General features: G+C 46.7%; 2 protein-coding genes across 3 annotated transcripts; both read right to left on the bottom strand.

Annotated features, from left to right (window-relative positions):
• Positions 1 to 162: 162 nt before the first annotated feature.
• Positions 163 to 8443, bottom strand: LOC114855760 (RNA-binding protein 38-like). The gene is made up of 4 exons (XM_029151190.3): positions 7993 to 8443; positions 5886 to 6009; positions 5373 to 5427; positions 163 to 1841 (listed from the first exon to the last, which is right to left on the bottom strand). The coding sequence occupies exons 1-4, from the start codon at positions 8203 to 8205 to the stop codon at positions 1499 to 1501; spliced, it is 735 nt and encodes a 244-aa protein (XP_029007023.1). The 5' UTR covers positions 8206 to 8443; the 3' UTR covers positions 163 to 1498.
• Positions 8444 to 9704: 1261 nt separating this feature from the next.
• On the bottom strand, positions 9705 to 13980 carry rae1 (ribonucleic acid export 1). Of its 2 annotated transcripts, XM_029152056.3 has the most exons (13): positions 13824 to 13980; positions 13094 to 13212; positions 12912 to 13016; positions 12661 to 12753; positions 12479 to 12565; positions 12308 to 12394; positions 12011 to 12082; positions 11779 to 11886; positions 11584 to 11690; positions 11355 to 11430; positions 10965 to 11159; positions 10753 to 10838; positions 9705 to 10230 (listed from the first exon to the last, which is right to left on the bottom strand). In XM_029152056.3, coding segments are annotated over exons 2-13 (1107 nt in total). In that variant the 5' UTR covers positions 13184 to 13212; positions 13824 to 13980; the 3' UTR covers positions 9705 to 10229. The 2 variants fall into 2 exon arrangements, with proteins under 2 accessions (XP_029007889.1, XP_029007888.1); XM_029152055.3 differs by lacking the exon at positions 9705 to 10230 and having other exon boundaries at positions 10749 to 10838.
• Positions 13981 to 14295: the final 315 nt, after the last annotated feature.

A 14295-nucleotide genomic window follows, 5' to 3' on the forward strand; every position in this document is an offset into this window, starting at 1 on the left:
CGAACCCTCGCAGCATGTGGGTGTTCAGTCACATCAGCATTTCAACTCTGTTCTAAATATACTGACAGCTCAATATTCAGAATAAATGATCAATCAATAACTGCCCGGCCCAGGGTAGTTTCAATAACAAAAAAAGAAGAAGAAGAAGCCAGGACAATTAAACAAGTACAAATTCTTTATTTTTTGGTATTGCTTCTTTGAAGGGACTGTAAACAAAAAAAATCTAGAGAATTTTTGATGCGAACTGTCAAAGATCTACAGACAAGCATCTTCTGCTGCTGCTCAGCATCCGGTCAAGATCCGCCAACATGGGGGAAAAAGGCCAAGCAAAAAAAAAAAAAAAAATGACACTTCTGGATCTGCCTCTGCAGGTTAAATGACATCAGTGCCACAATTATGGCCACTGTAAAAAACCTATTTTAACTTAGTACCTCTTATAAATACCTACATATAAATATTGCAAATATACTTGATGACTGAAAATGCTGTACATGAATGTCCTTTAGAGAGAAACAGGAGAGGAAAAAGAATCTACACTGGTGCTTGAGCTCAGTGTAAGCTACCTTCGATACATGGTTACATAGCACTGCTGGTCCCCATTTCCCACATACTGCATGTGATTATCAACATCTAGCTAAAAAGTATCAAGACCCAAGTCGGCAAGATTACCACGGCGCTGAAAACAGTCTGGACTATAGCAATGTCCACATGGTTTGTGGTGGTGCATATTCTTTCCATATTAAGGCCCCTATAAATAAAAAGAATAAGAAAATGCGTAGTCCTGTCGAGGCGGCCTCAAAACAACTGAATTGTCAGAGTCTTATACTGAAACGTGCTTTTGTCCACGAGCTGAAGCCTCTCATTGTCCCGTGCGGAGCCCGACGCGGGAGGTTTGTTCGCGGGGCGACGCTCCACGTTCCATTGGACGGCACCGGGATGGTGGTCTCCACACCGCCTTCGCGTTCTGACCGCTCCCCCAGTGTCTTAAAGCAGCAGTGCCCTTTACATCCGCTCCAGATACTTTAAAGTTGGGAGGAAAAGAGGTGTTACGTGTCCCAGGCAGCTTTTAGATCAGTCACTGTACCATTGTACACGTTGATTGAGCCAAAAACATAGATAATAGTTTACAAATAAACATTGACAATGACATTAATACAATAATTGAGGACAATAAGAATTATAATAAAAATAATAATAAAAAAAATGAAGTGTCAGCTTCTGGAAGCCCTTGGAAGCGACCACATACTTAATGCTGGTTAGCTTCTCAACCTGAACCCCATCAGTCCTTAAATCCCTACCCACCCTTTTTCACCCTTTAACCAATGAGCCCACGGCTCATCCTAATCATATAGTGCAATAGTCCCGCCCTTTTCCCTGAATGCCTTGCTGGCACCAGCAGGGTCACCCCACAGGATGTTCTGCTAAGCTCTGTCCACAGATCCGCACCCGTCACCCCCTCCTCCTCCGCCTGTAGCCCCCACCCCCCCTCCGTCTGGGCTCACTGCATGCGGTCGGGCTGGATGTGCTGCTGCGGGGCGTAGTGCAGAAAGGTCGGGGCTGCGCTGGTGGTGGAGGGCAGGGTCGGGTGGACGGCGGGCGGCGCCGAGGCGGCGGCGGCCGGGCCGGCCGCGGCGGTGGGGCTGGTGGCGTAGCCGTAGCCCAGGAAGCCGGCCGGGGAGGCGGCGTACGGGTACTGCTGCTCGAAGGCCGCCTGGGCGTACTGGCTGTAGGCCGCGCTGTAGTCCAGATAGGGGCTGGTACTGACCGAGGTGGAGACCTGAGTGGGCAGCACCAGGCTGGGCTGCACGAAGGCTTGTGGAAAAACATAAGGCTGGGCCAACCTGCACACAGACACAAGGGAAACGGGGAGAGGGTTAGAATGAGGGTCCGCAGCAGAGAAAGCCCAAGGTCTGGTTTCTATTATTTACACCGCTCCCTCAGGCCGAGCGTGTCAGGAATATAAACTCTCGATAGGTGTTCTAAACCTAAACGCTTCTCACATGGACGCCCATTGTTAATAAAAGGCTAAATTGACAAGAGGCAGAGGAGGTGGAAATGATTCCACCTCCTGCTTGTGTCAGTTAGTGGAACCCACAGAACCTGTTAGGCAGGGCCTCCCTCCCGAGCGCCGGTGGATGAACCAGAGTCAGCCGTTACTGGCAGCTTTTCAAGCTCAGGCATCAGCGGAGTGTTTTAACAGCTGCTACTCTTCACTTACTGTGCACCCCCCCCCCTACACACACACACACACACACACACTCAAAAAAGGGAAGCACATGAAGGCGGTGCAGAAGTTGTCGCCTCCTGGTTCTTGCTTCTCACACCAGACTATCACTGATGACACGGGTCAGCACTGAGATGTGGCTGAGTGACTGACTTTGCCTGGTCACTTCCATTAGGAAACTAAAGGGTTGGAGCAAAATAGTCTTACTCAAGACTCATGAGCAGTCTGGAAAAAAACAAATGTAATGTAATAGATTACTTTTACCCACCTATATGCTTTTGGGGGGAGATGATCACATTTATTTAGCTCTTCAGCTGCATCTCAGTGCCAATAAAATACATACATTTTTTATTTAAAAAGCTCTTCTTCCCTCACTGGCTCAGTCCTTAAAAAGAAGATGATCAGTAATGAGTGGCAGCCATTAAGTAATCACAGCAAGAGACGAAAGCATGCACGTATGGGGAGGTCGTCACGCTCTTCAACGCGCACGTCCTCATCAGTCCACCGCTCCCTGCAATCCACCCACCCACCCACGCTCGTTACCACTGCAAACCCCAAGCCATGCCATAATAGGGAAAGAGTCACACCGCAATCAGTGCAACCTCTTCAGTTCATATCACACAAAACGGGAAAGATAAAATTGCACTTCAATCCATCACAGCACACCGCACCGCACTGCACTCTCAAGCCATCGCTGGCACCTTGTAGAGAGGCTGGCTGAGGAAGGGGGGGGGGCAGCAGACATGTGCTCTGTCTAACCCCTCTAGTCCCGTACTGCGCTTGTCTTCTGCTCTTCTGATGGGACACTGGTCAGCGGCAGCAGAGAGCGGCCACGGCGCTGATTAACGTCAGACACAACACACAAGAGCCGTTATATCATATGGAAACAACACATGGCCAGAGAAGAAACCCAGATAGTGGCATGTGCTGCCCCCCCCTCCACCACCACCACCACCATTAAGCACAATGTTCACTTTGCCAATACGGTGCTCTCACACTCACACCTTCCATGTTTCCACTCCTCATATTAACCTGACGGGCATCTCAGAGGTCAGCTGTGGCCGCAGCATCTCTCAAAAAGGGAAGCGGGGGAGGTCGGGGACAACAGCACGCTCCGGGGGCCACAGAGAGACGCCAGATGCCAACTGGAAAGCAAAGCGCCACTGTGGCAGGGGAACGTGGATGACGGCCAGAAGATCATAGGTCAGCTGCTTTTGTGCTGACGGCTGGTCGGCGTGCAGCTCCGCGGACGAGCGCTCCACACGAAACGGTCTGCGGCCGGAAACACTGAACGCAGGCTGGGGTATCCATCATAATGAGCTAATGTGAACTGCCTGTATGGGTGAGGTCACGGCGAGAAGCTAAATATTTCTTTATGATAACACATACACACTTCATCACACGACTCGCTGATACTGGACAGGACTGGATTCAACGACTTTTAGGGACTGGATAGTCGTTCCTTTCTTCTTTGTTTGAGAAGAGTGAGGCGGGAGAAAAAAAAAAAAAAAAAAAGGTGTTTTGTTTGACATCTGTAGAGGTGCGTTTCCTAGGGAGCACACTGCCTCATTAAGCATTAGTCCCAGTATACCGGCCCAGACACCCACCCCACCCCAATCAACTCTTTAACCCCCAGCCTCACAGAGGTGTCAGCTTTCAGTGTCTCCATCTCATGTGTTTGTAGTGGTGGCACAGTAGTGGGGAGAAAAAGCAAAGAGAGACACAATGACCCATCAAAACCATGTTCCCGGCCTCAGTGAACCCCTCCACCCCCACGGTCCACAGCATCTGCTGACCACACACCCCAGCCCAGGTCCAGCTCCTTCGGGCCTCGCAGGAGGAGCTGGAGCAGCCACTTGTGTGCTCGGCCTGCGGTCGCCGGGGGCGGGCGGGCGCTTGGACAGGTGGTGCGTGCGCCCCGCGACGCCTCATGGGTGGTGGCCACAGGAGATTACGGGGGCGCGGCGGGCTGTAATGTAAGCCAGCACCTGTCAGACACATGCCTCACCAGCAGCACGGCGCTCCCGCCGCAGCTCCAGCCCTCGGGGCTCGCTACCACATACGCTACACAGAAGGGACTTTCCTGTGGCCTCCTCGAGTCATGGCACAGGATTGGACACGTCCCTAGCGGAGCCCTGGATTTCTCATTCAGACCAGTGGGAATCCAACAGAGAAGCCAGTGGCTGATGTCAACTCCTTACTGGTTCAAGAGGGCGTCTTTTTTTAGTTTACCAAACTCTGCAACCACTAAATGCTTCCTATTTTGTCCCTATGGGTTGTCCTGGGATTCGTATGATGCTCACATGCTGATGTTGTACAGAGCTGAGGGCGCTTATAGTCCTATGGATGTAAAGGACTGCAATAAACCATAAGCGTTAATTGTACAATACCTGGTAAGAAAACTCACCATTAGCTGAGGTGAGGCAGAAACTAGAGCGCTTACAACTAAGAAAATAATTAGCTTATGATGAAAAATGATGAAAGTTCATGACTAGTTTTATAAATCTGAGAAAAACAATATCTGCACATATTTAAATTGATTTAAAGGTTAAATCGCTACATTAAATTATAGCGTTCTGGCTCACTAGAACTAACATAAACCATTTTATATAGCCACACTATAGGTTTTTATTAGCTGTATATCCATGAGCTCTCTGGGTCAAAACCTCTTCTTAAACTTTCTATTGTGTGTAAATAACAGTGGTGAACTGTGGCTCAAGGGGGGATTCCAGGAGCTGCGGGGGGCGAGGAGAGTCATTACTGCAGTGAAACGCTCATTAGCTGCTCAGCAGAGCGCGGCTCCTACACGCTACCCAGGCTGTTCCTACAACACAGACGCCTCCGAGAAGCCTTCTCGGTGACAGAGCCCATTCAAGCAGGTACACGGGTCAAGAGGCCCCGCGCAGAAGTTAACGAGCGAGTCACACATTCACCCCTGGAATGCGCTCCTATTAACACGGATATGTGAATCATCTCCCGGGCCTGCCAAACTCAAATATGCTAATAGACCGCTGGTGGATTGCATGTGGACACAGAAACTGGCATGTACTGTCCAGAGGCCCCGTTTGTCAAAGGGATAGCAGCCTAGCGGGGCTGCACAAAGCGTAATACAAGAGAACACAACAAGCGCCCACTCCTGCTCACTTACCCATACTGCCTCTGGATGAGTGCTGGGTGAATGGGCTGCACTCCAATGGATATGCCTGGAAGATAGGAGGTCGGCTGTCAGACGCACGCATTTGCATTTACAGAGGAGGACCAGAAAACAATCCACAGAGGGCAGAGGGAGACAGAGGCCTTTTTTCTAAACCTAGCGATAAATGGAACAACGGTCGCGAATGTGCAGAGACGTGTGAACGTTTTCGGTGAAGCGCAACGACAAGCTTATACTTCTTTTCTCACGTACATATCTAACGACTCCCTCTGGGTTTACGACGGTACAGCCAGTTTATAAGGAAGATGTCTCGGCGTGCCCTGATCAATTCAGAGATGAATCACTGGGGCTAAATCTGGTACACCTGCTTTCGGTTTTGAGCTGTTCCCATGGTGAAATTTTATTTTGTGCGGTTAATGGGTATTTATACGCCATATATAATCCTTTAATCAACATTGTACAATGGAGGCCCTGTAATTTCCATTTGCCATTCACGGGGCATCTCACCTGTCTGTATGCTGCGCGGCTTGGCGCCCAGATAGGCCAGGTTGACGTTGGCCTTCCTGCCGTCGATGATGGGGTTGGGGTCCTTGCAGGCTCTCTCCGCTGCTACTCGATCCGTCATCGTCACCTGGAGATCAAAACGATCGCGTCACGTCACAAGAGCGGACAGCGGTGCGACTCTGTCGCAGTGTCAGGGCGCACACAAACACAGCACAAAACTGGCTACAGTCTGTTGGTCTTATCATAAAATTCCCCCTACAGGCTGCTGAGCTTCTGTTTCTGTGAAGTAAAAGGGAAACTACAAACAAAGCACAATGATAAGCTTTGAAAACTGCCCACGGCAGCAGTAGCCAGTCACTGGACGGCCACGAGCAGAGCTGCTGAAATATGGATCCAGGAAGAGCAACAAGGGGCTTATCCAATTAGGGACAAAATATTAAGTAGATTGGTATTAGCCCCCCCACACACCCCCCTCTTGGCATTAGACAGGCCCTTCTGTTTAGATCGTCACAATCTGCCAACTCGGAGGGTTCGGTCACCTCAGCGTGTGGTCCGAGGCAGAGAATTTAGGCCACGGCTCGCACCGTTGAAGAGAGGACGTTTTTTTTTTTTTTGAAAGCAGAAACTTGGTACTGGGAGGATCTGGAACAAAGCCCACTCCAGGGCCTGTGTTGTGAACACACAGGAAGGAGCGAGGGTGTGTTTACACTGCGAGGAGCTGTGCTGAGGGGGGTTTTACTAATCCACCTCTGAAGTGTGTTTAGAAAAAAAAAAAAAAAAAAAAGGTGCGCTCAGCATTGAGGGAGGGCCGCCTGAACCCCCCCTCCCCACCCGCCACCTATCTGGCCGCACCGCTCAGGAAACCGAGCGAGCAGGCCGCCCCATGCCCCACAAAAAGCCAGCGTGTGGGTGCAGACGGGCCCACGGCTTGGCTCCCGCGCGAATGCGCGTCTCGCCCCAGGCAGCACCCACATAGCCCCGAGCCTGTTTAACCTGAAACACCAGCCTCCATACGCAGCCGTTTGATACAAACGAGACTCGCAGTCCAGCTCTCCTCCGGGTTACGGCGCTGATGTGTAAACACAGACAGCAATTGTCTTACAATTGTGACTTTGGAAGTAAACACGCACACATAACCGTTTTCCATTCCTTCTTTGGCCGGAGAGTACATTACTGCTGATGCGCCTTTCCAAGGTTCTGGCAAATGTTTGCATTTCTGGACCCGCTTCTGTTCATTGTGTCAAAGAGAGAATGGTTGTCTTTATCTGCCTGGAACTCTCCAAGTCACCTTTTGGTGCAGACTTGGATGAGAGAACGCCATTTTATTTCATGCGTCTTGCAGGAAAGGCGATGCATTTCATGACACTTGTTTGTGGGTACGTTTTTAAAGTTCACTATGTCACACCTTTGATGAATAGCCCTGTCTGACAACTCAAGAAAAGACACGATCCAAGGAGAGTTTCTCATAAATTTGTAGAGTAGAAGGTGGGAGAACCGATGATGTTGGAATTTCTGTCCCGGCAGCCAAGATTTGATGTAAATCATGTGCTATCCTACTCCTCGGGTCCTTGACAATGGAGGGCAGGCTGTGCAAGGTCAATCTCCCCACTGCTCCAAAATAACCATATAAAGCATGTAAGAAGTCTCTGTCTCTCTGTCTCTCTCTCTCACACACACACTCACACACACACACTTCCAAAGCCATAAGCCTGGGCTGTTTAGGGGTGAGAGAGGGGAGCAGTCATTGTGGGGGTTTAGCGAAGGTATGCACGAGACATATGTTGAAATATAATCTTCTTAATTAGCCATCAACTCGCGTGATCCCTCATCCTCATTAGGCCAAACTAACAGCAAGCAAGGCGAAAAAACAACAACGAGGTGCTGTTGAGGCTGTGTGGATTATGTCAGGAATCCGACTGCCACCATACGTTAGATTGGTGGTCAAATACAAAGATCATCTGTTTGCTTTAAAATCCCCCGCGGATCTAACAGTATGTTGGCATTTAAGACACAAGCAAGTTCTCATGCCCCCTCCCGTGTTAAAAGTTAATTGACAGCGGAGTTTATGTCCCGTGATGCCCATTATGGTGCGTGACGGACTTGTACTTACAAAGCCGTAGCCCCTGGATTTACCGGTCTGCCTGTCGGTTATCACCACCGCTTCGTCGATGTCCCCGAAGGCCTCGAAGTATTTTCTCAGCGAGGCATCGTTCGTGTGGTACGGCAGTCCGCCCACGAAGATCTTGGTGAAGGTGGTGTCTTTCTGAAGCGGTGTGGGATGCATGACTTCCAAAGCTCCGTTCATGTACTGATGCAGAAGCATTGGTCGGCCGCGAACAGGACCGCGGGCGCGCTCAACTCGACTAACTGAGCCCTCAGCAGCGCTCCAGCATGAGTGAAGGGGCTCGTGCTGTTTCGCCGCAGTACGCCCAAGTTTTCCTCTTCGAATGTGACCTTCGCACAAAGTTGGGAACCTCAACCTCTACCGACTCACGCTGCGTTCACTCCAGCGGCCACGTCCGAGATGCTAACTTCTGCAGCGCTGCCCGTGAGCGAATGTGCCGGCTCATTTTATATGCCCGCACTCTTGCCACGCCCTCGCACAACTCTTAGCCAATCGGCGTGGCCTATTTGGTGGCGGCACGCCCAGCGGCTCCTCCTATTGGCCCTCCCTCCCCCTCGGTGTTCTGCACCTGCTTTTGTCCTTTACTACACAAAGGAAACTTGTACGACACAGGAGAAACCCACCGTGACGAAGGAGCGATTGTACCGTCTATAAACCACTTTTCCAAAATTAAATAAACAGCATAATTAAAGTTAACTGTGCGTCAAGACATTATCAGCGCAACATGATGCGTTCAACTTGTCCAGATAACTAAAGCTATAGATGTCACTAATAATAACCTTACTTTAATAGAGTGCAGCTAATTCATTTAATGTGAACACAACATAAAACTCTACTGTAGCTACACCAGAACATTATTAAACAGTACATATCAGCAGTACAGTACTGACAACGTTATTGTAATGCTTTCTAATCTGGTCTCACATATGTTCTACTTTTAAAATCATGTACCACAGCAAACCCAGGGTTATTAATGAAAGATTGCTCATGAGCATAATACTGGGACAAGTTGAAAATATGTGTAAGTATTGCTGTGTTAGTCTACCAGCTGTGTTTTCTACACACATTACTTAGACTCAAGGCTTTTGTGCGATAAAATAATCTAAAGGTCCAAAGCAACAGGTCGATCCAACAAAGTGCTGTAATTGCTTCACTGTCTAAATAAAACGGGTGAACAGGAGCGTGTGTCAATGTGTGACAGCAAGTTCAGTCCACCTCCAAAATCCGTTAGGAAATTTAGTGTCATCTGAAAAACGGTTGAGATAAAGGTGGCTTGAGAGTATTTCCAGTTTTACACCATGAGGTTTAGAGGGGTCAGTGAAATGTGGCAACTGCAGAGCTTCTCACCAACAGTGCATTGGAGCGCCACTGCTAAGTACCACGGGTAAGACTAACAGGTAGGTGATACTCTAATGACCTCAGTAAAAAGGCCTTTACTTCACACCTTCTCCTCTATGAACTGGTTCACTTCTCACCCATGGCCTTTGTAGTGGCCCACATTAACTCATTCATGTACTCCTGATAACCCCCACATTTCCAGCTGTGTCCTCCAGTCAAAAGGACTGAAGCTGGGTGCAGAAGCCCACTGACCTGCTTTGATCTAGTTTGTCCTGCTTAGCGGCACACTTGAGAAAATGCTCCATCTGCTGGTTGAGTTGGATTAAAACAAGTTAACAGTAAGAGTCCTGATACAGATGTTCAGTTTATCGTTTGGATTTAGTGACAGTTCCGATGTCATTGACCCTCATGGTGGAGAGACTTACAGGTGAAACGTAGGGTCATCGTTTTACATGCACAATAAGGTCCCACAAACCTTCAATAAACAAATTACAGCGATTTCACTCCTTCAAGTTGGAAAAATGTTAAAACCTGTAAGTATGCACTGATTTATTTTACATCCAGTAATGAAGCCAAAACCCAGAATAACAGCAAATCAGAGGAGAACAAGCAGTCTTTGGGAACTCATAAAAAAAGAGGATATGGACACATAACAAAATATCAATATCAGTGACAAGTAAAGCCCTCTCCTATGAAGACCAACTGTCATTCAGCTGGAACCAAGCCCAGGTAGGCCCCTCATATTAGTCCATGCACAGTACACGAAGCACTGTGGCATTGGTCCAGGTGTTTGTCCAAAGGAAGGAGTCTGTCTCGAGAGTATACACACTAAAGCAGCAGGTCTTCTGCATTCCCCCACAAGAGATGTGACTTGGCACGATGAATCTAAAAACAGGAGGAAGCGGTCAGTTACAATTATTTTTTTGGTTTATTTCAGTGTTCGTGGAGTCCTTCAGACTGAATAAACAGCAGAAAATCATTGCACTTCCATACAATGGTTTCTTTACTATAAATGACTGTTTTCAGTCTTAAACATTGCTAGGATCTAAAAATGTTATGTTCCTATTTAAATAAATAAAGTCCTTAAATAGTTTTGTCATCTTATATAACTTACAGGCCAGTAGGCTTTATATTAATAAAAATCCTTATATACACACACACTATCACAGCAGAATTCACACAAGCCTTCAAAGATGACTGTCTCTCTCCCCAACCTACAAAATAGCTTCTTGTGGCAAGATTATCACAGTTCTGGGATCTGACTCATGTCATCATCCTGACTGCCCACATCCATGCATATGAATGGGGCCTTGAAAGGCCCCAGCATGATTCACGAGGGCCCTGAGAAAGTGGGGCAGCCCAGTCGAAAGTCTTCAGGTTTTCAGACAGAGACTGTTCTTCTCTCACCATTTCTTGTTCCGAGGCTTCAGTTCCTCAGCGGCATTCCTCAGAAAGATGTAGTTCTTTTTCTGGGGGTTGTAGTACTCATGGCCCTGTGGGATTCAAATAACATCACTAATTTGTATGAAATAAAAAGTTTGCCAACAGTTTTTTACTTCACTGTGTAATAGAATACAAACACCTGCATACAACTTTAAATAGGACTTCCCCCATCGTACCTTTGACCAGTCGTAACTGGAAGCATAAGCAAAAATGTTGCCATTGTGGTTGAAGCAACAGGCTGTGATCGGCTGGTCTAACTGCTCTGAAGTCTTCAACTTGGTGCGGGCATCTTTGTCCCAAAAACTGAAGCGCCCATCTGACCCAACAGTCGCCAGTGTGCCATGGACAGGATGGAAGGAGATAGCATTCACCTGATGAGAGGAAAAGAAAAATAGTTGAGATACACTTACTGCAAATATTTTACATCACATTGTCTAGAGGAGAAAAGTAGCATATGACATAACGGTTTACTTTGAAAGAAATCTTCAAAACTAGATAATCAAATCCTAAAACTATACATATAAATATAAGTGTATGCATTTTAGCACTATATATTTGGAACTTACAGCATATATGTCTTGAGGAGTGGTTGTGTTGGTTCCATTAGACCTATGGCACTTGAAGGTAAAGTTGTCTTTGGCTCTAAAAGGCATCAACAGATATTTATGTCATCTTTTCCATCAGGACTTTAGCAGCAAGATCAGTGTTTTATTATGTAAACAAAATAGCTGATGGGAACCAAGAGTCTTAAATCTCCTTAATTTTAAGACATTCTACAGTACTTCAGAAACTCACGGGTTTGGAGGGTTGATATAGTGGATGGCCACTCTGCCCTCAATGCTTCCCAGTGCAAAGCCAGTGGGCTTGTTCTGTTTGTCCTTGAATATGGCAACACAGCGATGCTACAAGCCAAAGACAGTAGAGATTAGTAAACTGACATGTATGCAGCCAAGAGCCTTATGACTGGTATCTGATGCCAATAGTAGTCACCTGATGTTTCAGAGGAGAGTCTATTCTGCGAAACTCAGAGGGTTGGTTCTCCAACTGGTACACTATCAGGCCTCTCTCGGCTGTGGCAACCACTGCCATCGGGTACACCTACATGCAAGAATGGGAAAGAATACAGCAGAACAACTCAACAAACAAAACAACTGAATAATAAAGCTCACTAACATTAAAATATATATATATAAATATATCATACACCTCAAAAATCACTTACAACATCTGCACAGTAGCATCTCTCTGGCATCTGCAATGACATCATTGGATTGGGAGATCGAGTGTCCCAGAACTGAATAAAAAATGAGGTTACAGTTTCAAGTTATGGTCAATATTAATGCAAGCACATCAGAAACTAAAGCGGGATCATTAGTTGACAAATTTGAGACTGCTGTTTTATGAAAGACATTTTAACAGTAAACCACACTGTTGTAATTCCCCACAAGCAGTGAATTTGTCTTTCATCTGAAATGTGAAAGACCATTTGCATTTTCAAGTACAAAGTGTGCTTTGGTACCTTAAGCGTTTTATCCCAGCTACCAGTCATGACACAGCTGTAGTTAGGGGCTTTTATCCAGTGGATAGCTTTGATTGGACCATCATGCTGTGAAGAAGAATTATTGGGGCGTCAAAATGATTCTCCATCATTCTTCTCACTACGTCCTAGATTAGAAATCTCTCCTGCAACCTGTGCGATCTGCATTGCTTGATTGCTGTTGAGATCCCACATCTTGGCCGTCTTGTCACAGGAAGCAGTGAAGACTTTACTCCCATCCTGTTTGAAGAGGGTAACACATCGTAAATGATTCTATAGGACAGAACAGACATAGTCTGCTGCAGGCTTGGAAAACATGGGGTGAGGAGACATACATCACTCCAGCATGCATCCAGCACTGGACCTGTGTGCATCTGCTGGGCTTTGGGTACAGTCTGTCCATTATCCTGCACCTCCCAGCACCGGACCTGAGGTCAGATTAACACACTCTAACAGTGTTAGGGTTCTTCTAATTTATTATCTTGTCCTGGAATCCTTAATCCAAATATCATATAATAAATCAGTACTTATAATTACCTACATAAAACTATGTTCCACAATGTTTATGGCTGTATTCATGACTCACATCATTGGCCCAGGACCCTCCAATGAGGAAGTTCCCTGGCATGGTGGGTGGACTGAAAGCCAGGCAACTGATGCTGTCATCTGGAGGTGAAGTCACTTCAACGTCCTGCAGGAAATGGCAATCGGTAACTAAGCAACAAACTACAGACACACAATAATAATTTGCGCCCTCGTCTTATTTACCTTCATGGGATTATGGCTGTCTGTCGTTGTGCTTCCGAACACACCAGTCCCTCCTGTACCGAACCCAGTGGTCGCACCGAATAAACTCATTGTGCATCAACCTTTCGCCCAGTGTACACCTTGAGTAGAGAGCATTTAGAGATAAAGGGAGAGTATTTAAAATAAAAGAATACATTCATTCTTGTATCAACGTGATGGAAAGTTAAGTGCTCTTAATGGACAATAATATAGTGTATCTGACACAACAAGCTAGAGCTGGCGTTTGACAGGCAGCTATCGTTACATGTCGAAATTAGAAAGCATTCATTTTTACTAGATCTTTACCAACTTTAACAGTAATGTTCGAGCTTTTAACTTTGAAAACCACATAAGTAATGTCGGTACAAGCAGTTAGCTGCAGTGCTAACTCGCCGTGCCAGTTAACGAGCCCTAATCAATGGTTAGCTGGTAGCTAGCTTATTACGCTAGGCTTATACACATATTAACAGCATGCAATATTTCATACACAGCCGTTTTCCAATTTTAACCATTCAACGATTCAGGGAATTAAAAAACTGCAGCGCAAATTAACGTTAGCCAATCTACGTCCGTTTTCAAGCGCATCCGATGTTACCAGTAGCTTAGCTGCTCAATTAAAAACTTTGCTGTGCGGCGACACTTTTAACAGCGCATCAGAGTCTGTAGCTTTCGAAACACCACCGCATAACCAACGTTACATGAACATACATACCCCAGATTTGTTAATCGGTAGCTAAAGCGGTAACGCTGAAAATGCCAAAAATGTGGCGCTTGTCCCTCGGTTTGTCGCGGTTTAGTGACGTAATAGCCGCCGCAGGAGGAAAGCAGTTCTACATGGGTGCCGCTTGGAGGCAGCGCTACACAAAAAGCCACAGCTCTGCGTGCGGCTATGCGGCAAAATCAGCATAACAAAGCACCAGAAGTAGACATAGTTATTAGTTTAATTAATAAAGCAAAGATAACAGCATAAATGTGTATATACAAGGTTGTTTTAACAAACCAAACAAAGTAATCTAACTATTAATGATAAAAAACTGCTGCTTCTACTTGGCATGGAACAATGGACAGTAGCTGGTAAAGGTGGAGCTAATCTACGGGTGGCTGATCCATAAATCCACTGTAGCCAACCTGATCATTTATTCTGTAATTACATGCTTTATCCTTGACCGAAACAAAAATTACGC

The sequence above is a fragment of the Betta splendens genome, chromosome 5 (assembly GCF_900634795.4).
Source record: "Betta splendens chromosome 5, fBetSpl5.4, whole genome shotgun sequence".
NCBI classification, from domain to species: Eukaryota; Metazoa; Chordata; class Actinopteri; order Anabantiformes; family Osphronemidae; genus Betta; species Betta splendens.